Source organism: Eleginops maclovinus, chromosome 20 (genome assembly GCF_036324505.1).
Source record: "Eleginops maclovinus isolate JMC-PN-2008 ecotype Puerto Natales chromosome 20, JC_Emac_rtc_rv5, whole genome shotgun sequence".
Taxonomy (NCBI): Eukaryota; Metazoa; Chordata; class Actinopteri; order Perciformes; family Eleginopidae; genus Eleginops; species Eleginops maclovinus.
In genome coordinates this window covers 17,641,529-17,665,694 of record NC_086368.1, presented here as the reverse complement: position 1 = coordinate 17,665,694, position 24,166 = coordinate 17,641,529, and the positions used below count along the sequence as shown (strand labels likewise).

The 24,166-nt window shown below is 37.7% G+C and overlaps 1 protein-coding gene across 2 annotated transcripts; it reads right to left on the bottom strand.

The window, feature by feature from the left end:
• Window positions 1–652: 652 nt before the first annotated feature.
• LOC134883053 (sodium-coupled neutral amino acid transporter 3-like) lies at window positions 653–24,166 on the bottom strand. 2 transcript variants are annotated; one of them, XM_063911157.1, is made up of 17 exons: window positions 23,943–24,166; window positions 14,887–15,065; window positions 14,537–14,557; window positions 14,289–14,370; window positions 14,082–14,197; window positions 12,065–12,138; window positions 11,396–11,488; window positions 10,727–10,808; window positions 7,849–7,931; window positions 6,891–6,949; window positions 6,357–6,521; window positions 6,133–6,212; window positions 5,958–6,058; window positions 5,076–5,200; window positions 4,842–4,986; window positions 3,649–3,752; window positions 653–3,511 (listed from the first exon to the last, which is right to left on the bottom strand). In XM_063911157.1, exons 2-17 carry the CDS (start codon window positions 14,991–14,993, stop codon window positions 3,407–3,409), a joined length of 1,542 nt encoding a protein of 513 aa, XP_063767227.1. In that variant the 5' UTR covers window positions 14,994–15,065; window positions 23,943–24,166; the 3' UTR covers window positions 653–3,406. The 2 variants fall into 2 exon arrangements, with proteins under 2 accessions (XP_063767227.1, XP_063767228.1); XM_063911158.1 differs by lacking the exon at window positions 14,537–14,557.

Sequence of the window (24,166 nt, the reverse complement as noted above, 5' to 3'; positions counted from 1 at the left end):
ACTGTATACTGAATAAAGAACTACAGTTATACGTTTTGTTGTTGTGGTGAGTAAAATAGACAGAACATGCATTTCCGTTACATTTGTAAAGGCTTATAAAGGCTTTAAAGTAATATGCTTATCTGATAACATGCCAAGAGCAACTTGGGGTTAAGCGTGTTAGGTATCCCAAGAACACAATGATATGTTGACTGCAGGGACTGTGATATAACGTTCTGATTGGTAGACGACCACACTACCTCACAGCCATAGTCGTAGTTATTAATATACAAGTTATCAAGTGTAGCATAAGCATGTAGAAATGAGTACCTACGGTGTCAGAAATACACAAAAAACTGCTGTTTTTTTCCAACTTCAAATAATAAAATAAGTTTTATTGATGTGTTGTAGCAAAACTTTGCTGAATGTTCACATAACAAGGTCAGCAGTCAGGGGTCATGACAACGTTAAGTTTGGGTTTAATGTGTTTTTATGTCAGCACAGCTTAGCCTCTTAGTATTGGATCATAAATTCTAGGATACAAACAAATAGCAACACACCAAAAAACCATACGGCGGATACGTCACTGTCTTTAACCCAATCCCCTGTAATGTATGCTTCTAAAATAAAAAATGGTTTTAGTTAAGGGGAAATGATGACAACAGAGACAATGTAAAAACATCTACAATTATTTTATTGCCAAACTAAAACTGTCCCTGCTATTTACACTTTACAAGCTACTGTAAATATGCATCACGATATAAAAGTTTACATTTATATACATTATTTATATAAAGCCGCGTTTTATTCACCAAAATTCATTTATCTAATGATCATTTTATCATAGTGTCATTTCCAAAAAATGTGTGTCTGAAACAACAGCTATAATAAAATACCACATTGTTTTTTTAAGTACATGATGAATGCATATATGAAATACTGTGTTTGGTATTGAAACAGTGATATCTGTTTGAAAGTTAAAGGCATTTTAATGCAGTAGGTAGTCAGTTGTTATTTGGCAAGATCACTGAAAGTGAAGAAAATACCAACTAACCATGACAAAACTTAACCTTCAATTAACCCACAACAACCACAGCAAATACTTGTGAAAAAACAAGGGACAGGGTTTGGTGGGTTCATATTTCCTCGGCTGTGGTAAATAATTTATCTGTAAAAAAGAAAACTGCAAATATTATATTCATAAATAAAATGAGAGAAGTGATGACTTACACAGGACTTTTCTGAAGCCTTAGAGCTGTGATAAAATATAAGATCTTTGGGGTAAGAGCAGCAAATATTTGTTAAAACATTTATTTTTCAAGGTTTAAACCTTTTATGCTGTTATCAAACACATTTGTGCTTTCTTTGTAACCAAAATCTCCTGTAATCTGCAAAACATTAATTTATATGCAAGTTGTAGTGCTTTTGTGAGAAGCAAAATTCACCTAAATTATCCATCCACGTCCCTCAAATCAAACTTAAAATTCAATGTCTGAACTGACAAGAACATTAATGTTTAAAACATTGTTTAATGTAAAAGTTTTAAAAGGGCTTCATAATACTAATATAACAATCTAACAACTAGATCACAGGATGTCCCCACAGTACACTTCACTTTAAGATGCCAAATGTACAGAATCACAATAACATCTATGTATGAAAGTGTCAGAATGAACATCCCTGTGTTCACTAAACCATCTACAGGATGGACAACACACGAAACATTAACCGCAAGTCTAAACAGTCAACAAGCGTGAAAGCAGATCAATGTACTAAAAACCAGTAAGGCAACAAAGTTACGAAGGAATCACAGAAGCATAACACATCTTCAAATTAATACAAATTAGCTTGTTAAAATCTTCCAGACCCACCAGTGGGTTCATCTTTACAAATTCATGTTGTGTGGCCAGGAATTGTTGAAACCCATTTAGCTTGGTTGGGTTCACTTTAATTATCTTTAAAAATTATGACTCTAAATGACCCTTATTTGTGACTCATCAAGATAGTTGAGTTTTTCATTTGCATATGTTATGCGATGTTTACATTGCTTTGGGGCCCACATGCTCCTGCCCTTAGTCAAAAACCTGCTCTGCATAACTGGATGTTTCACTAGAGGTAATTGACTTCCTGATATTAAGTCTTTGACAGTGAACTTTAGAGGTGCTGCTAGGCTTTTGACCCCAGGACAGAACCAGGATGTTTTCCCCCTTGTTAAGCTAAGAAAACCATCACCTGATTATGGGTATCTGTTGCACACATATGTAAGAGTGGTTTTCATTTTCCCATCCCTTCTACTCTCGAAGAAATTCAATAACGAAATATCCCAAAATATTCCTTTCATTTGAATTTCGATGTTCACTGGATGTGTCACGAAAGTTCAAAGAATTGTTAAAAAACCACAAGGTAAATAAAATGGTATGTAATCATTTAATATGTGAATCTCTAAAATCTAAATGAGATTTTTAAAGGGGGAACAAACATTTTAAGGGGGTAATGAACTGTCTGTAGCTGTACTGAGTTTATATTTAAGGTCAAAGTTTGGCATGTGTGTTAAAAGTTCTATGAAGGAGGTATATGATCCTAAGAGCAAGCTCTTTGCATTTTATAAAACATTTAAAATATCTTCAATCGTAAATATTTCCATTATTTATATACTGTAAGCTCAAACAAAAAAACTATATTGTGATATATTTGGATTATTGTCTTTCTCATATACAGTTGTTAAATATAGTCTATTTCGAATTAAAAAAACAAAGATATAGTAGCTAAATAAATATATACTCCTGTTTTTGCTCCGTGTTTATGTACTGTTCCAAACACTAAAAGGCACCAGGGTTTCTGAAGGGAGTTTATCTGGAACAAAAGCTTTGTGTGGCACACCGTAACAACTCAACAGATCATGTGTGAAGTGTCACCTGCACTCTAAAGCCTTAAAGCCCTTTTTTGTTTGGTTTTATAATGATAAACAGTTCAGAGTGCAGCTGGTTCAGGATGAGATTGTCTGATTCTATTATATTTTTGTGCGTCTCGATGAGAATAGTTTATATCTGTGAAGAGTTATTTTTCATGCATGTTCTGAAGACAGACACTCATGCCTTCTTTTTCTATACAGTACCAGCTGCAGTTGTTTGTGTGTAAATAAAGAGGAAATTAAAGTCGCAATAACAGATGGTAATAAAAATATACCCTGTATAGACCTGATTACTTATAAAATGTGTATCACCATTGCACTAGGTTAAATTGAATTATACAACATCATTAAGCGAGGATTTTGTTCAGATATGTGTTAAGTTACAGTCAAAAAGTTCATTTAACATGAGCAGTGTGATTCCAACCAACACACTGTTAGTGTGTTCAGACAGAGCTCCCTTTACATTGACCAGTTATTTTTCCCCCTGCCTGGAGTTCACACACACCGAGGCAGCATCTAGTGGCCTCCAGCAGCAAGGCCGCCCCCTGAGGTCCAGTCGATGATGATGAAGCTCAGACTCATCACCATGAAGGAGACCCCCAAAGCAGCAAAACAGACAGCCTGAAAGGTTTAGAAAAGGAGAACATCAGACAGTGATTATCAAGAAATCCATACCTGGATAAAAGCCAATATCACACAGGATAATCACCAAATTAGCTTAACAAATCAATAAAGAGAGAATGATTTCAAGGCCTTACCACTATTTTCGGGGCAGAATTCATGGGTTCATCTTCTTTGGGAACGATGCGGATGTAAAAGACAGCAGGGAAGATGAAAATGAGGCAGGGAGCCGACGTGGCACCTGTAAAGAGAAAGAAAGGGCTGGTTAAGCACAAAGCATACAGCACTGCACCCACATGAAGAAGAAACATAGCCTATGTACTGTCAGTCTAATTATTTTCAGTTTGTAATGACCTCTCTGATTTACAGTCTACCTTCAACGTAAGTGTTACTGTCATGTATAGTGTATAACTTGCAACAGAAGCATTCTGACAGTGGTAACGGTTAGAATATATATTTCTGAGGTTGAAAACATTTTTGGCTCAATCATAATATCAAGATATCAATACAGATCAAATAGTATTTTTTAGACCGACATCACATTTACATTTATTTTTGGAATTGGAGTGATAAGATGCCTGTCGTGGTGTCATAATATGACAATAAACATATTGTTTAAACTGTTAACTCGAAATTAACACAGATATTAACTGAAATTGTGAGCCCTAACAATCCTAACAATTTACAAAACAGATCCATATGTTGCATATCTGCATGCACACGTTTATCAAAGCAGAACCAGGGGTTTTGACGATGCCCTTGGCAATCCTTTGACCTCTAACCTGTAAAACATGAAGACACAGAGTGACAATAATATTGACTCAGGTCATAAGTCCGTCTGTGACCAAACACGTTTTTCATTTTACTTTTATGTACTTTGTTTGTCAGGAACGTGAAAACTTGAAGCACAACCAACACTGCCATGGCAAGCAAGGGGGCTCAGTCTGTAAATAGGGACTGACTAAGTAACCGATGATCACATCCTTTATGTAGAATATCACCTATTGGACTAGTGGATGATTAGTAAGACCTATAGGAGGGATACATTCTATTTAAAACACTGTTATTTTATCCTTTTTAAATCTGTATATAATCTTTTCCACATTCATCTTTCCTGTTCCTGAGAGGTTCCTTCATTTTTTCCCCACAATAAATGCTGAGGTTGTTTCTTGGACCATCGTCCTATATATGAATCTCAACATTAAGTGGAGGAGCTAATAACACAGAAATCCCTTCTGCAGTACAGTTTTTGAATTAATTGATTACTACCCATAAAACTACTATGCTACTTTGTATACGGTTTCAGGCTTATGGTCAGATCTGTACTCACCAATGATGCCGAAGATGCCCAGGATGTTGGGAGCAAATATCACCAGCATGTTGATCAGGGTAAGCAGAACTATAGCAATGCCAATGTGACGCAACCAGTTGAAAGACTTAGTGGGGAACAACATATGCTGGATGGCTCTACGTACCTGTGGAGAGACAGGCATAGGAATCAATGAGGACAAAAAACTACAATACCATATGCATTAAGTATCACACAACTCATCAACAGACTTACAGGGAACAACACGATGGGGACGGTCAGTGTCACAGCTGTGAGGACGGCCACTCTCACACACAGGATCAGAGTGTCATAAGGATCAATCCGGCTGTAAGTGTGCAGCAGTTCAGGCTCCACATTGCCTAAAGGGAAAAAGATTGTTAGTCAAGTTCTCTCATGTGGAGATAATTTAGCACATAGTCACCACAAGGAGGGGCTACTGATCTATGAATAAAATGCTGTACAGGGATAAAGCTTTCTTCAGTACATAATTGTTGCCACTGCAGTTTGCCAAAATACACATTTTGCAATTAGGGTAAGTAAAAGAATACGAATCAAATGTTTAATCAAATGTCAGACCATGTGGATCCCTGATTCAGACAAAATTAAAGGAGTGACCAGACTGGAGCAAACATGTTTAATTTTAAAGTTGTATTGGATTATTGTGTTGGTAGTAGACATATTCGATGAAATGGTGTTGATTATATCTGTATTGTATTCAGTGTCTGTTGATGCTTTAGTGTACCCTCCCAGGGAAATTAGTTGTAATTAGTTTATCGCTAAATGTGATTTGTTATATATTTGTAAGCACAGATATAAAAGAAAATGTTTTTTTTATTTACCATGGCATACCATCCATGTTACAATGTGCTCACCACAAGGCTTGAATCTGGTGCTAAAGATTTTTGATCATGTGTAAATTTGATCAGAAAGTCACTTTTCACAAAAAACCTCTCTCTATATAAACCAATTCAGCTTTCCTTTTTCTTTACTGTGTATCTTTTGACAGTACGATATACTGTATCTACCAATACATTGACTATGTGATAGGTACATAAAATGTTAATTTTACCAATGAAATCTAAATAAATGTTCAAAAAAAAGACAACTGTCGCTCACCCAAAAATGTCAGGTAACCAAAGAGAGCTGCCAGAAAATACATGGTGTACATGACTAAGATTGAGATGTTGGACACCTTCTGCATCTTCTTCTGCGTTGGACTGAAATCACAAAGTTGAAAGTGTTAATGCAATGGCATGTTAAAATATTTACAGGTTACAGAAGGGTGACTCACTTGCGGAGCTCGGTGTAGATGGGGAGGACCTCAGGGTGGCAAACAAAGGCGAAAGCCAGGATGGGGATCGTGTATGCTGTCTGTGAAGAACACATTAACACCTTATTAGCAGAGCAACCAAGCCTACCAAAATAACTGTGGAAACTCTGCAGACATGGACATTTGTGGACTCAATGTTCAAAAACAATCCTGATAAGCAGACTGTCTGCACCTCAGCCTCCTACCTGTGAGTTGATTTTGAACAAGCGTGGATAGCAGTCGTCCTCGTCAACCAGACCATTGCTGTACTCGTGGCCATGACTTGAAACATTCAGGCTGGGGTGCATAGCTGTACTGTTGGCTGAGAACTCTTCAAATGGGCAGGGAATCTGAAACTTCTTATAGATAACCTGCAGAGCGATGAGAAAGAAGGAAAAAAGGGAGAATCAAAGATAAGGTGTGCGCAGGAGACGATATGTCAGGGTCAGTAAACAATGGCTCTCAACAGCAACAGAAAGTGGGAAAAAACACCAAATAAGTGTGATTTAGCCTCTAAGAACTCCACTATTTACTGTCACGCTATGATGCATATTAAGCGGCTTGTTTATTCGCCTTATCAAACATAGCCACATACCACTTAAAATAGAGAAGAGGGTGGGAAAGAGATGAGGGTGGGAAAGTGAGGAACATGTGTGCCAAGATGACATGCCAGAACAAATATGCCTCCTTGTGAAGCGTCACTGTGATGAGGTGCTACAATGTGTGCTGGACCGGCTTACCGCAGAGAGAAAAAACACCATACAGCTGAGGGAAAATCCACTGGTATAGCCGAGGTAACCTGCACATAAAGATAAAAGGGACATTAATGTCACAGCTCCTGATTCATTTGGCCTTCATGGGTTTTACTGTCAGCTGTTTTAGTTCACATGAACTTCACAAAGCTTACAGTCTCAAGGTTTCCCACTGTTCTATAAATGAGGCTTCTACAGAAAAAATGCCCCCATCCTCAATCACCTCACATCACTATGAGACCAAAAAGAGCATGTTTGTTTCATGTATTAATGAGTAACTCAGGTAGAGGATGGGATCAACTCAGGGAAAATGATGTCTAATTGGGCCCCTGCTGTTTCCACTGCCAGCAGGGGAGCAGGGACACACACTAATTGCTTGACTAACAAAGCTCCATCAAAATGTCATTATATAAGTTGGCTTGAAGTCAAAAGGAAACATAATCCTAATAAACAAGTCTTAAAGATACCCATGTCTTGTAAAAAAAAAAATATACATTTTGAAAATGTACAAGAGGTACTGGAGTTAAATGCTTTGAAAAGAGCTAAAATACTTCAAATTAATTTAGTAAAGTGTAAGATCTAAACTTGTTGACAGGACAGCCTGAATACAGAGAGAGAGGCAGACAAGTTCAAGGACATACTTTACTAATAGTCTGTTAACCTTAAGAGGCAGACACTACAACTCAGTAACAAAAAACTCAAAGCCCATTTCCAAGGCAAAAACAAAAATATTAGTAAAAAAAGGTTAGTCAAAATTAATGAGCCTGGTTGTCTTTGCATCTCATCATTTTGACCTACTGTCTGATCATGATGACTTACCATAAGTAGTTTTATTTTTTAAATGAGTATCTTTTTGTGTTTATTTTTTTCCCCTGCACTACGGTATAGTGGTTGAAATGTTTGTGGTAAATACTAATGTCTTAATGAATCTGTGCTTGTTACTCACCAAGCTGTTTCATCAGAGCCAGGGGCAAGATGATACTGGCAGAGACCATGATGACCAGGTAGTTTCCATTCAAGTACCACAGACTGTTTGGAGAGAAATATTGTTTACTTTGATGAGTTCAATATTTCAAACGTTGGCAAAGAGATGCAGCTAACAGAAAAAAATATTTTGGAAAGAAGTTAGACAGTAAGAAATATGTTTACACGTGTAGTGGTTGGTCTTATTCTAAAATCACATGGTCTGAGAGCAACAATTTGCTGTCATGGGATAAATGGTTGAAGCGTTGCGTTTGCCAGACCCACAGCAACCTGCTGGGAACATTGTTGGCCCCGATATCATGGAAAATATGTCTGCCTATGTTGCTCTCAACAGAAGTCCTTGAGTACACTGTTATGTAATTGATGATTTTATTTGACCTTTCATGGTTGCAGAAAATAAAGATACAGCTGAGCAAAAAACAACACAGCACAGCCTCAGTAAATGGGACGCCCACTTTACGCAGGACCTGTGCGCTGTACCAATGTAACAAAAATGTAGTATTTATTGCATGTTAATAATACACGGAAGATAATATTTTTAAAATAATCCAGCACATATTCAAATAATGTTGTGCCCACACACAAATAAGTATAATAACTTGATCACTGATTACAGGATTATTATCATATTTTTTATACCAAATTATATTCTTCATAAAAACTATCTATTGAAAATGTTATATCGTGACAGCCCTATCCCAAACCTAAAGAACAGCCTAACATAGTTTCAACCTTTAAGGCATTGCTTATAGGCATAGCAACAGTTTGTGGGGATGGAATGACATTTCCAATCTTAGCCCCGCTTCGCCTTTAATCCGATATAGGGCTCAAGTTGCTGTATCGTTGTTGGCTATATGTGGGTTTGCACACTTCCTCCCAACATACAGACGTCTTCCTGTGAATACCCCTTCATAAAACATAGGCCTTGAAAAGCCCAGACATTAGTGCTGCAGTCGGGACTCCATGACATTCTTTGCCATTCTGTCGCTGTGACCTTGTGTTGTATGCAAAAACTTCCGATATTTCACTAGCTCTTTATCAATCCCAAAGAAATGATTTATTGTGAACAAATGGTATGTGGTTCTTTATAGTCATGTGAATAGATTTGTTTTGGTCGTTAAGGCGGGCAACCTGTTAATATATACATACTTAATCTTGATATAATTGGTAGCAGTTAGCAGTAAAAGTAAATCTCAAACATCAGTAGCTGTAGAACTGAGATGAGCCCCAGCAACAGGAAGTTTATAGGAACCATTATGGACCATTGTCTCCTAAATCCTGTATGTAGAACCATCTGTGTGTCCTATTGCCCCTGTTTAAGCTCTTAATCCTGTTATTCTTAACCTTCTGATGAGGCACAAAGAGTCAGATCAGCCATACATACAGCATACAGGCATCTATACACCGTAAGGAGAGATTTGCCACACTGTTCTATCTTTTTAAGTGATTAGGTGATGGCTTTGTGTCTGAGTTTGTGTTCCAATAAGTAAGGTAGTTTTTTTTCTGTTGTTTCAATACGGTTGAATGAAGTTCTGGTTTCTTTACCCATGTGTGTTCTTGCGTGGGGTCCCTTCAAAGAAAACATTTGGCCTGCATATGGCTAAATGAGCTTTTGCATGTGAGATGAAATGTAGCTACTGTGAACCCAGAGCTGCAAAAGGGAAGGTCAAGACTGCTGTTGAGTCATTGAGGGCAAGTCCAGGTCACATTACAAGTATTCAAAGGCAAATTGCAAGTTATGCTTTAGAGCATGTGTTTGCAATACTTTTGCGTCATAAATAAGCTGATTGGTTAAGGAAGGCCTAGTTTGGTTTGAAGTATCTTTTTAATTATTTTGATTCTTTATGGGGTGTATTCTGAGCAAGACAACAGCCCTGTGTGAATTCCTGCTACTTCCAAATATCTGACCTTCTCCTTGTGTGACCATGCAACCGCCAACCCAGCCTCCTGCGACCTGCTCCTCATTCCACCCTGTTCTTCTGATGGCACAGTTCTGAAGGTGTGCCCAGTGGAAATGAACAGTGTGTGTCTCGGTTGCTGAGTGCTGGCCCTCATCTGACCTGTCCTTATGCTCAGCCTCGGTATTTGGCAACCATGTTACACCACCTGCTGCTGTCATTTGTGAGTGTGTGTGTGTGTGTGTGTGTGTGTGTGTGTGTGTGTGTGTGTGTGTGTGTGTGTGTGTGCGTGTGTGTGTGTGTGCGTGTGCGTGTGCGTGTGCGTGTGCGTGTGTGTGTGCGCGTGCATCCGCGTCCATGCGAGTGTGTGTCTGTGTGTGTGACATATGGACATTAAATTCATAGTACTTCATTTCTATAGGATTTGAGCCCTATATGTTTAGCTGCAACACGTTAAACACATGTGAGATGGGTTGCTGTCGGATATTTCTGAAGATTCTTTTTTAATCTTTTAGGCCTGAGATGTTAAAAAGGGACTGCTAACGTAGCTGCCATCGCTTTTGAGAACATGGTTTGTTTTTAGATTTGAACAGTCAGCTGGAATCCACTTCAGTTTTCCGGGCCTTATTCAAAGTGTCTGTGTCTGTGGCATGGCTCTGACGTAAACACTGCTTGCCTTCACAAGGAGACAGCACTCAGGGTTTAAGTTGTGTGTAGACATAACTGACAGATAGTACCCAGGCATGGGCCCCCTGCATGTTAGCCAATTACAGGGAGCCATTCTCCTCTCACCCCCAAGCTGACTGAATCAATGAATGGTGCAAACTGGATAAATTCCCTGCCCACAGTCTGTGCCAGGCCCCTTGAACTGGCACACACTGTCTGGACAGCTGGCAGGGGTTACACGCCTTTCACTAGCAGCACTAAAGTGATCATACTCACTCAGAGCTGGGATCTGCCTTCAGGAAAGCTTGGATTACCAGCGGTAACTCAGATTTCACAATGTACAGGTAGCTGGACATAGCTGTAACAGAAAAGACAGAGAAAAGGTGAACATTTGACCTAGCATGCCTGTGTGCTTCCTGAACAAATAGACAGCAGCAAAGCCACGTCACATTATTTGTGTGCAACTGAGAGTGGGAGCTACTACTGAGGAAACCAAGGTCATGTATGTGTGATTAAGCAACATGGTGGACGTTATCTTCTACAATTTGGAAGAGTAGTGGTATCTTATCATCAAATTCAACCCAGTATATTTTTAATACATTAACAAGATTTTAGAGATGAATAGATTTTCAATTCATCTTTTAACAAAGAATGATTTACCATTTTTTCTTATTGGTTAATCATATCAGTCATTTTAAAGTACATTTACCATACATAACCTAGCATCTCCATTGTGAAAATATTCTGTTTTGGAATGTGATAGTATTATTATTTTTGATAGACTAGTTTTCTCTTATGACCTTGGTAAGTTAGTTACTGGCATCAGTCATCCAATCAGAACACCAGTCAGTGATAATCAGCCTTAATCCATGTGTATTCAGTTTAAGAATAACATATGTAATCAGTGATGAACACATCAATTCCTAAACAACATTAGCTATTCACCTCCAATATTCTGCAGAGTGATTGCTATGCCAGCAGCCATTTTTCCAGGGGTGCCAAAAGCCCTGTATCCAAGTAGTTCATAAGCTCGAATTCCTGTAAACAGATCACAATTACATTAGTATTTACTCAGTTATGTGAGTTGAGAAGTCCCTCAGAGCAACACAATAAAATACTTCAATAACAATGGAGGAAGACCCTTTGTAATTTTCACAGTTTCAATATTTTTTACACAAGAAATCATGGACACCAGATCATATAATTTACTTATATTTTTATTAGCCTTTTTATAAGCAGTCTAATCCATTAGAGGAGCTCAGCAAACTGGGAACCAAATATTTCTAAAGCCAAACCTTCGGAGAGAATTGTAATAATTGTATTTGATTGTTTAATTGAAATAAGCAAATTGACTGCAATAGTATACAAGGTAATCCGACTACTATTCCTTTAAGTTTTGAATCATTTCTTGAGTTTTTTAAATGAAGTCAAGCTTAGTTACTAATGTTAGTTACTAATGGTCCTCACCAGTAATCTGATCTCTGTCACTTTGGTTTATTCAAGATTCCATAAAGTTGGATAAATGTCAGACATTGAAGTATGAACATATTTCTGATAACATAACTCAACCCAATAATATGTAAACTGAAAGCAGAGACAACACCCAAGGCTTACCCACAATGCCTGAGGATTTGAGCAGCAGATGAATGGAGTAAGATGACAAAGCTGCTACTGCAGTCAGAAGGAACCTGTGGCACAGCACAGAAACGAGAGTCATATACGTATATTTTACTTCTCGCCCTGATCTCATGGGAAGTTGAAATGTGGTGGGGGCTATTTTTCCACACTGTCTGGCCATTGATAATAGTTGAAGCAAAATATTAAGCATGAAAAAGACAATGCATTCTGGAAATATTACATATTTTTATAATAGAGTATAAATGCTTTCCATTGATAGAAATCAATAGTCCTAACAAAGAAAAATGATATTTCCCACAACCCTATTTTGACAAAGATATGCAGTGTTCCTCCTAAAGAGTCAAGTCAGCAAAGGGATCACAGGCCAGCTTGGTTCAGAGGTTACTCCCAAATCCATCTGCTTTTTCAGACCTTTCCCAGTATTTCTGTACAGTGTTTGTATTGTCTTGTAGTCACAACTGTAGTGAAAATATTTCACTGGCTATTGTCTGTATAGGCAGAGGGATGAAGGTCAAGCCCTCATATTTCACTGTCATTACAAGCACAGCAGCGGCAGTGTCACCTGTCCAACCCTTCTGAAGTCAGAAGCAACTCAAGTTCTACTAAACTCACAAACCCCGGCATTTGTTTTATAGGTCTGCTTTTGGAAGTATACCATGTAATGTGATGTGTTGGGTAAAATATTCTCCTCTGGATACTGGCGCCTTCAAGACTGCTCTATTTCTGTGTCTCATTGGAAATATGCTGACGAGGAATGAAAATGTCTATTTGAATATCGGACGATGGATCAAGGGTTCTTTTACGAATAAAGTGGGTAGTCAAAAGAGTACCAAAACTCTAGAGCATACATCTGTGAAAAAGAGGCATTTAAACACACAACACCATCAAACACATAATTGACTATAGGGGCAAATATTGCAAAAACTTGTAATACATGTGCTCTGAAAAACACGTGTCAAACATTTGGCAACAAGAGTGTCTAACTTAAAATAATAATGAATAATCTTGCTCATGTGCCGTGAAAAGCTTTTTTGTTTGCGTTCACGAATCAAGCTTTTTTTATGCTTTTCATGGCCTGTTCCTCTAAAACAACCACATGCCTGTAATCCCATAGAATGTTAGATGTTTGTAAATGATTTGGAGGTTTATTGTGACCTGTTGTAATGAGCTTATGGGTAACATTGGGTGGCTTTGCTACACAGCCAATTGTATGTGTAAGGAATCTATACACCAACAAAGAGCAACAGTAATATTTCTCGAACCATATGATACATAACAATGATTCAGTTACATAAAAGTCCCTGTGCTTATTTAATTGGAATACTGCTGACCCAAATACCTACAGGATTCCATTACCTGAAATTACCTGCAGCATCCTAGTATTAATACTATTCCTACTTGCTCTCTGCAGCTACACACACACAGACTACATGACCAAGACATCCCAGGTCATGCTCTGACAGCAGCATTCTAAAAACGAGAAATCCAGATGCCTTACACATGGACGCCTGGACGTCCGGTTATTCTCGGCTGTAGCCTTTTCTGGGGTGTGTATGAAGCCTGAGAAAAAGGGTATAAGTAGAGGAGGGCATATCATGATACATGATATGTTAGAAGATGTCATGACAGACACTTAATCACTCCTGTAAGTAACCAGCACCACTCCTCTTCTTATTCATACCACCCTATCCACCCACACCTTAACTGTAATCCCTAAGAGAGAGTTAGAGAGTCTCAGGTCTCTATAATGCTGTTGGCAAATATCGTATTTTCAAAGGACTTAAAACATTCAACATTCTCCACACTCCAGTGGAGTAGTATAACTTTTGGTACAGGCCCATAGAAACAAATTGAAAAGTTAGGAAACTTAAAACAATTCAGAACTGCAACCAGCAACAGAAGTAAATTAGCCTGTGTTTGGAAGTTTGAAGTGGGTGGTTTCTAATTCATATTTTGAAAACCACCACCAATTAATGGACATTTATTTACTTACAAGAAAAGAAGTATGCCAGTGTTTGCCATGGCATATGCCAATCCCAAGATTCCACTGCCCATAATAGCATTACCCAGGTTGAAGACAGACATGCCAAAAGAGGTCTTTCCTTCAAACTGAGGGGTGAAAAAAACAAGAGCATTCAATAAAATAAAAAAACCTGATGTGAAGTCTTTCTGTTGTTTCATGTCTGTAAACTTCACTTACATCTGTGAACTGTATATGTTTTTTTCCATCTCCACTTGGCAAAAACTCCTCATTCTCCAGCGCTCCATCAGGATCATCAAATCTGGGACACAAATATATCACTTTTGGTTATTGGTTTCTCTATCTACTGTATCTCTGAAAACTGCACACATCTGCTGAAGAAATACTTGGGTTTTTTTTGCATTATCATAAGCATGGGAACAAAATGCAGTTGAAAAACCCATTCACACAAATCTCCACATACATACCTGACTGTTTGAGTGCCATTTCTTTTAAAGGATCCGACCGACGAGGCAAGCAAAAAAACAAGGTTAACATGCATTTCACAAAGGGCAGGAGCAGAAAGTAAGTCATACTGTATGTCACTCTCCAGATCAGCTTTCCGGGTTATTATTATTAAGAAACTTTTATCCCAGGGACAAAGTACAAACAGTTTCCTTTTCAGTTAGTTTGCGGTAAAAATAATCCAGGATGTAGTTTTCACACGGGTAAAATAACAAAAAGGGTGCCACATGCTGTGTTAAAATGCTATTAACAGTGTGTAAGCAACTAACCGCCAGCCTTTCATCTGTGTTTGAAACAGAGGAAGACTACTTACACATCCTCTTCTTGCATCATCTTCATTGGCACAACCATGTCCCCTCCAAGGTCATGACTTTTCCCGTTGGATAAAATGTTCATCTCTGACTGAGCGGGTTCCATCATCCAAGTTATTAATTTATGATGTTTTGGCTTGTATGTTTATGATGAAGTTGGTTGCTCAATAACTTCTGATATCTGGGGAAGAAGGAAATAAGACATGAAGTACATGTTTCAAGATTCAAAGGCTTTATTGTCATATGCACAGTAGCTAAAGTTTCAATATGGCAAATGACAAAAGTCCCAGGCTCCAGCAACAATGCAACATAATATATAGGACATAAAACAATTAAAACCAATACAAATAGTGAAAGAAATAACAGAATATAAATAAAATAGTGCAAGAATTTTTTGGGGGTTATTTTTAGATACAATATTTAGATATAATATAGTTTTTTGTTTTATTTCTGCTCCTCTTTTGGTAAGGGTTAGGTGGATGGGACTGGGTTAGTTAAAAGCTGTAATATATATCTTTTTTTAAGAAAACATGTTTCTAGGTCTACTAAAAATAATTTGATGAACAATGTATGATCAAATACGAACTCAGGTGTTCTGCTTTATACATTGCAGTTGTATTTAGTGTTGCCTAATTTAAATTTTGCTTAATTGTAATTATTTACAATACATATTTACTTTAAAAAGAAGCTGCGTCATTGCCTATAAGCTAAAACTGCTGTTCCTGTGATAATGTACTGACATTTGTGAGATCAATGAAAGGCGTCATGGATCCTTATATGCAATATTTGTCTGTACAACATCTGTGTAGCAATGACTCAGTTCTGCTGTTGACACAGTGACTTCCAGCACCCAAGACCTGACCTCATTTTTCCACTGATTCAATTTGTTCAGCAAAACTTCTGCAATATATACCCCGACATGAATGGCACTTTGCTGTAAATGATCACCGGCTGAGATAAAAAGCGAGAAGGTATGGCAAGTTTCTTGTGCCTGCAGAACTTCAGTACTGAACAAGGCAAACAAGTCCAGACCGCACGGTCAAAGGTCAAGGTCTGTTTGAGTTTTTTGGACTTTTGTTCGCTCTTGTCCTTCATGCAGTTAATGTCACAAGCCTACAGATTTGAAGTGCTAGTGTTCACATCCCACACGGTGGTGGTCTTTATGACGAATTTGAGCACAATGTGATCAAACATAATTCTTAATCACTCACAACAACAGGCTTCAAATGACAGAGTGGTTTTCAAAACAGTTATTACCATGATACTATAATTATACATTTCTACAGTTTATTTTGATGTATGATCTTGGGGTTTTCTGTGACCTCAGTTTGAGGAGAAGGAGGTAATTTGTAGATAGATTAATCACAGGCAAGCTGTTAAAATAGGGTCTCTGTGGAAAACTCTGTGGATAATTCTTGCTTTTCTAGGTTTTATATCTTATTTAACTAAATATAATTGGATTTCTTTTCAAACAAAACAATTATTAAAAAGGTCAGACTAATAAATAATGAAAGTAGAGTTGCAGCTGTATTAATAATTAATAACTAATTTATCATTGCCTCCCATGACTCCAGCAACATAAATGAATCCTCTTCACTTCTTTGCAATGGGAATTCTGAGAGACAATAGGTTGTTGTTTGCTGCTTCCTCTGTGACAAATGTACAGCAGCTCAATTGTGTTCACAGTGTCCTCTCAGCCAGAAGATCACTAATACTGCTATTCCCACAGTACAATTAAAGAGGGCAATTGATTTGCTGTCACTGCAGCTGTAAAAATAATGCTGAGAGCAATAAAACAAAGTCACAATAAACAACACTAAACACAATAATTACACACGGAAGCCTCTGAATCAACAAATAATTTCCTGCAACAAAAAACTATCTTAGAAGGAACAAAACTTGGAGAACCATCTTACTTAAACCTCCATTACCTTATCTAGTGAGTCATTTTATCTGCCCAAGGTTAACATATCCTGTAATGCAGCCTTAAAAGTCTGACATGTCAATACTTTCTGTTGCAATGTCAAACTTAGGTAATCATAATTTCCCGAGGGACTGTGAGGGAAAGAAAGCGATGGGTAACTTCATTTTTAAAATGAAGTTCATCACACTTATAATGTCTTGCATCCTCAGTGATACACAAGCTAATTGTGGCGTCCAGGTATTCAAAATGCTTTTTTGTGTATGAACAACAAAAACAGTATGAGCGTTTAGCCACTAACATTTACACTACAAACAGAAGAAGGTTCAGGAGTCTCTGATGAAAGAATATGCTTCTTTTATTTCAATATAAATGCTGTGAGCTGAGATAAAATCATTGGTGTATCCAAGGAAACAATAATTACACAGTATAGCACATAACACAATTAGAAAATGATCATATACAAAGCTTTCTAGAAGAGATATCTAATTTGGTGCCCATTATATGGAAAAAGGGAGACAATGCTTAACTAGTACTTCCAATTAAGTCAATCCAAGTAATTGCTAGCATAAGTCAGGGAATGTTTTCCAATGGAAACAATTAGGGAAATCACCCACCCATAAAATAAAGCATTTCCAGCCATTTGCTGGGTTTTTAAGAAGTGTGATAAAGACCTTTGAGACCACATCAATCTGTTGCATTTCTCAGTTAAAGTCAAGGTGCAACCACAGGCAGTCACAGTAAAACAAAAGACAGAAATTCTGAAGCAACATCTGTATAGACCAATCCTGAGATCAGGTAACTGCGTAAAGATTAGATATTTAAAAAAAGTACAGCATTGGTACTATTTGTGCTGTGTAATTCTTGCTAGCAAATGGTTTAGTCATGTGTGTATCTCTAAACCTAAAACAAGACAGCTTGTTAAAGACTTGACAGATGTTTTTAACAAAGTGATTGTTGTGCTGCTGGCTATACTAAAACTAGGAATACTGTTTGCAGATCTGCCGAGCTGTATGGGTCATCTCGAGGATAATCTGGTTGTAAAATGTATTCATGATTACATCAACAAGAAAACCAAGGAGAGGCTTGATGCAACTGGACAAATATTGATGTTTCAAATTAAGAATTGAAGTAGTATGATACTCCATATAAGAAAAATATGCATAGTGCAATATATCCTCTTCTATTGAGCACTAGGCGGATCACCTTAAACATTCACGCTCCACTGAAGCCCCTACTAAGTTGTTTTATGCAACAAAGTCATGCGGAGCAAAATGTCTGATCTAAGTCATTGGACTCAGGTTAAATTAGAAACGTTTGAAAAAAATTCAGATTTTCCGTCTGCTTAATTTAATATGAGATAATGTGTATATAAAAACAATTGAACTTAAAAAAACACATTGATTTTCTACCTCTTCTGGTATGGATGGAAATTAATCAGGGTTGGGATGGAAAAGTGGGGAGAAGTGGGCAAGCACATGTAGATGGGGAGATGCCCATGTGGTGGAGTATCAGGAACGGGCACGAGGTTCAGCCAGCAGTGCCTGGCAGCACCAGCTCATCTAAGCCACGTGCCTGCTGGGGACAGAGGAACACGTGCTCATGCCTGCAATAATCTGCCAGCACCTGGATCACATGTTTTATTCTGTGGAAAAGTAGGTTTAACTGATGGCTTTAATTATGGTCCATTTCTCACAAAGTACTAGATAGTCACTGTAGTTTGTGCAAAGGGATTTATTTTGTCTTTTATATACGTTTGCTATGTCCTTCCTGGGAATGTATGGTATATGTACATAATGTTAGGAAGGAAATGACATTAAATGATCCGTATATGTGATTCATAATTCTGATTGACAACTCGGTACAGTAGCCATCCCATAGAAAACTCAGAATCAGAATCAGAATCCCTTTATTCGTCCCACAGAGGGGACATTTAAATTTGCTACAGCAGCAACAGAGCCAGAGACAGCTTTACAAAAGAAAATATGCATTAAAAAAATATTAAGATAAGAAAAAGAAAAGCACACAATTTAAAAAAATACACATCCAGTAAGGACATGTAGCAGCCAGGTAAATATTGCACAGTTATTAATAATGGCATATTTATGTTTAAATATTGCACAACTACTCCGTTTTTTGGGGGGGTGTTTTTGTATGTATAGGGGTCTACCTGGGGCCATGCTGGTTGTAAAGTCTGACCGCTGCAGGAAGGAAGGACCTGCGGTATTTCTCCGTGAAACACTGTGGGTGCAGCAGCCTGTGATTGTATCACAACAGTGATTGTATCAAACATGATAAGTGACTGTGACTTAAAATGCATGAGTATGTTTTAATAAAAAAGCAAATTATCCTTGGCTCAGCTCATTTATGTTCTCCATCTTAAGATTCAAGTTTTTAAATAATATACACAACAAAATATCTATCTTAAATGCATGAAAACAAAGGCATTAGCTTTCTGCATCGCTTCCTACTTAGGAGTGTTGCATGACAGAACACGCACACACACACACACACACACACACACACACACACACACACACACACACACACACACACACACACACACACACACACACACACACACACACACACACACACACACACACACACACACACACACACACACACACACACACACACACACACACACACACACACACACACACACACACACACATATAATCAAACTACATCACAAGTCAGCTCTTGACAAGTCACTGATGCTTTTCAGGGAAGAAAGAGGCTCCTGACTTTTGGACAGCAGCATTTACCAGAAACCAAACGTAATATATCCTCCATCATACTTGGCATATACCGGTCCAGTAAAACATGTAAGTTTCACTGGAGAGGTCGTATGTCACAGGATTCTTTAATAAGTACCATCTCAATAAAAGTGAATGTGAATGTTTTATAAAATATAATATCTGCCCACTTAAGTCTTCATCACTCCTTTTTACACACTGATTTGTTAAGGGAACATCAAAAGGAACTATAGTGTCAACAAGGATCTGAGATATGTACAATATGCTGTTTTACAAGGGGGAAACATAATGTGTCTTTCCATAAAAGAGAATATCAAAATAAGCTGTCATCTAAATGATGATTTGCAGAGCAGCATCAACAAGCCTGATAATGTTATGTGAATGCAGATAACATGCACAGTGGCAGGTAGATCACTAAATGTGCATTTAAAGAAGCAAATAACAGAACCATTTTTAATGGAATTACTCAGAATCTAATTTAGCAGCTGTGACGGGTCGAGAACTCTTTGCTGCATGACCTCATCAAGTGTATGTTGGTCGAGATCCACTGGGTCATTAGTTCAAAATCAGGAAACTACGAGCATTACTGATGCATGTATGAAGGTGAGGACTGATACATCCTGGTTGGAATACAGGAGGTGGACATAACACAAACAGGAAAACAGTGCAATCTAATTTAGTGACCGCTCTGAACCATGGAAGGTACTTTTTATGGTAATTTAACTGCACAGCTTTCCTATTGTATGTTGTCCATTCGCTGCACACAATAAAGTAAAGAGGAATTAGCTGTAGTTCATAATGACAGGATGTGCTGGTGTCAGTAGATCCCAAGATGAAGATGAAGGGTGATATGTTATTGCTGATGGGAATGATGGGAATACCAAAGAAAGTTTAAACAAATGTATTCAACTGGGCAACATGCATTTCAGTGTGCATACAAATGTGTTGTAGTGTAACAACAGCAACTGCACAAATATCATCTTGTTCCTTTTGAAATAAAAGGAAAAGAAAGGTGTTCAAGCTGTGTTTGAATCAGTATTATTCACAAGAAATTCACCCCTTCTAAGTTACCATAAGGAACCTGAACATTTCTATCAATTATGCATACATGATGACAAGCTGAGGGAGCTTTTCTAAGAAATAGCTTGGCAACCCATGGCTGGTGGCAGTAGGTTCAGGGTAATTATACTCCAGGTAGATATTCAGCCCAATGTATTTATAGATTTAAACTGCAGACGTTATAAACTATACCTATTTTGATGTGTAAAGCCACTAAATGTAGGATAACAAATTTTACATTTAAAACCACTTCTAGACTGAAATGTTTTTGTCAACATGTTGCCAGCTATCCTCTTTTGGACTATGGATTTACAAAAATAAACACATCACATGGGAGACGTGGTCAAGTGTGACTTTAGAACCAGTTTGCATCGTCTAATAGGCAGTAGCTGTACACCAAGCCAAAGTCAGAATACTGCCAACTCATTACAGTTGTGTTCAGACTACAGTGTTGATAATAATTTCACTTTATGTGAATTTACCGCGTTTTGTGTTTGGAAACAGCTGCCACTGTTTTGGTTTATCCTACTGCTCTAGAATTGTTTTTGACATCAGACAGACGCTGTTTTCAGGGAAGCCCTGATAAACAGTGTATGCTATCTGCGCAAAAGCCAAATAAGGTACAAGGAAAGTGAATATGAGCTTATATTTGCAAGGTGGACATAAACACAACTCCAAATAAATGCTAATCAAATATTGCAGCTGAAAATGTGACAGGTGAGTAATGTGTTTTTATGTATATTGAATTGATCCAGGGTTTCGCAACGTCAAGGGGTTAAATGCTTTTGTTTTCAATCAAAGCGATGGTGGCGTTTTTTTTAAGGCAGCTTGTATTTGGCACTGACTCTTCATTAGGGGACACACTCATGGGAGCATTAGTGCCATTTCTACTCATTAAGCTACAGAACACTACAAAACATGCAAGACACCCTCTGAACAGACTGGCAGCAACAAGACAACCCAGATACACAAATTACAGATTGGTCTTCCAATACAATGATGGAAACAAGTCTAGATTTATAAAAAGACAATCTGTGAGATCAAAGGGCCTGCATGGACCATTAATAACCTCATTAATTGAATAAATATATGCAACTTATCCATTCAAATGATAACATCGACAAAGGACTCTCCAATGACTTTCATATAAATAGACAACAGCATATGATGTAGTCAAGTTCAGCCCCACAGATTACGAGCCCCATGACAAAGATAATAATAACCTCTGGAGTATCTGACACTGACACTATGTCTGACTTAAACGCAGATATTCACATTTCTCGTCAGTGTGACAAGAGTGTACAGCTGGCGGCTTCCGAATGGATAGAAAATCGGGCTCCACATGCCAAGCACCTGCTGGCTCCACCTCAAACTCTCAGCCTCTTTGATCATAGCACACATTGGGGTCACTGACCACAGGCGAGCTTATCTGCTCATTCTCCACTGTGATGAACCCGAAATGAAAACCCATATAGGGTGTTGGTGTTTAGATTGGGGCCAAAGTCAAAAACATACCCCCTCACCCCTCCTTGAATACAAAGACAGAATACTTTCTGTATCCAAGAATTGGGTAAATGGTTTCAGTATATATACAGTTAGTATTTCAAAAACTTTTCCTAACTCAACCCTAAGTGCCTCTTACTTGGTAAGTTACATATTTTCACTAGATGACCACTCATCACCTGCATTCAAGCACTTGGAGGTTAAATGTCTTGTTTCACACCATCTTAATAGTTGTTGCACAGGAATATAAACATGTCCACACCCACAACTTTCCAAATGACACAACCAACCAACAATAATTGTATTTCCTATGATGTTTTTTGACTAAAGGATTATCTTCTGGTTAATAATATGTCTCGGGAGTTTAGAAAATAGTCCCAAAAAAAATCCCAATCATAAAAATGACTTCAAATTTAGTATTTTTGTCAAAACAAGAGTTCAAAACCTAAATATTTTAAGTTTTCTAATATACATGAAAATTTATGAATTCTCACAGTTGAAAATATGCAATGGTAGGCTTGTGAAATGTCAATCTGTTTAAAATATTTGACACATTTGATGTTGATTAACATATCACCTGTGAAAATAAATACGCCATTTATATTACATTTTAATTTGAATGAATATGGAATTGAATATAAGTAAGAAACAACAAACATCAGGGTATTTCAAATCACTGGCACACCTTCATTATATGAACACCGGTAACAAAAAACACAAAAGATTTAAATCAAAAGTGAATTGTCTCTCAAATACTCGTGAAGGGAAACGTTATATTTATTCTAAAGCAGTGCTGTCAACATGTCAGGCACACATTGTAACAGAGTATCACATGGGTTAGGCTCAGTCAGCAAAGAGTGATAATATGAAGCATTAACTTCCCACACAGTGCGCTCTTCCTCCACACGGGTATATTTAGCTGACAATAACAAAGGCGGTGAAATTCTTTAAAAGGCGGCTACCGGTTGTTAAATCTATACTGATAACCATATTACTCAAGTTCTGTCGCAGACTATCCGGTGTTCAATTATGTATGACTGTTTGGTCGGATATGGTTTTTGGTAGTAGGAGGAAAAGGAAATAGTGGTTGAGTTTGACTCGATGCCATGTGGCTTGGACACCACCTTTATGATGGTGTTAGCTGCAGAAAAGGGTTTTCATGACATACAATACCAAGAAAAAAGGGTGTGATGAATTAATCGACAATTTATTATTCATGACCGACAACTGCATGCTTGCAAAAACACGTGTACTGAGTCCGAATATTTTCTACAGTCATTTTCACCAAACAATAGTAATATTTGCTTGAGATTCACACATTGGCCGTATCCCCTTCATAAAGCTGTTGATTTAACCTGTTGCAAGGCGACCATGCAGACATAACCGACATGTACTGAAAAAAAGATTCAAAGTGCAACACTAAAGCAGAGACAACAGATGGACAGTCTGTCACTAACTCTTTCAGGCACATGTTCCTGACATCTGGACTTAGTGCTCACTGCAGGAGGGCTAAACATACTCTTTCTATATTGATCCAAATAGGAAACTGAGCCATATGCCGCAGTTTTGTGTGCCATGTGATCATATGTCCTAGGATAAACATATTCATATTATCTCCAGTGTTCCCTCCGGAGCTATAACATAGCCAATGTCTGGTTTGGAGGAAAAAAAAGTCATACTGTAACCAATGTCTTGAAAATAATACTTTACCAGGCTTAACCTTTCATTAAAAACTGTTCAATACAAACATCATGTAAAACACAGCGGCAATATATCTAGAAGTGAAAATTAATTCATATTTGTTCAGTCTTACCGAAGGTTCTTGTCACGAAGCCTTCAATTTAATTCCAGTGAAGTGTGGGAATAAATGTGATGGCCTCAATCTCTTTCTCCTTGAGTGTTTTCTGTTTTTATAAGCAAGAGTAATAGCTATATTAGTAGTATATTTTTACACACGTTTCGACCGTCGCTCTTTAATAAGTCAGCGCCTACAAAATGCGCTTTAAGAAATGGTCCGCATTGTAAAACCCTCGGAAG

Coding starts and splice junctions, on each gene's coding strand:
- LOC134883053 (XM_063911157.1), bottom strand. CDS start 14,993: ATGATGGAACCCGCTCAGTCAGAGATGAACATTTTATCCAACGGGAAA. Junction 11,489..12,064: donor CAAATCCTCAGGCATTGTGG/GTAAGCCTTGGG, acceptor ATCTGTTTACAG/GAATTCGAGCTTATGAACTA. Junction 6,522..6,890: donor TGGTGTTTTTTCTCTCTGCG/GTAAGCCGGTCC, acceptor ATCGCTCTGCAG/GTTATCTATAAGAAGTTTCA.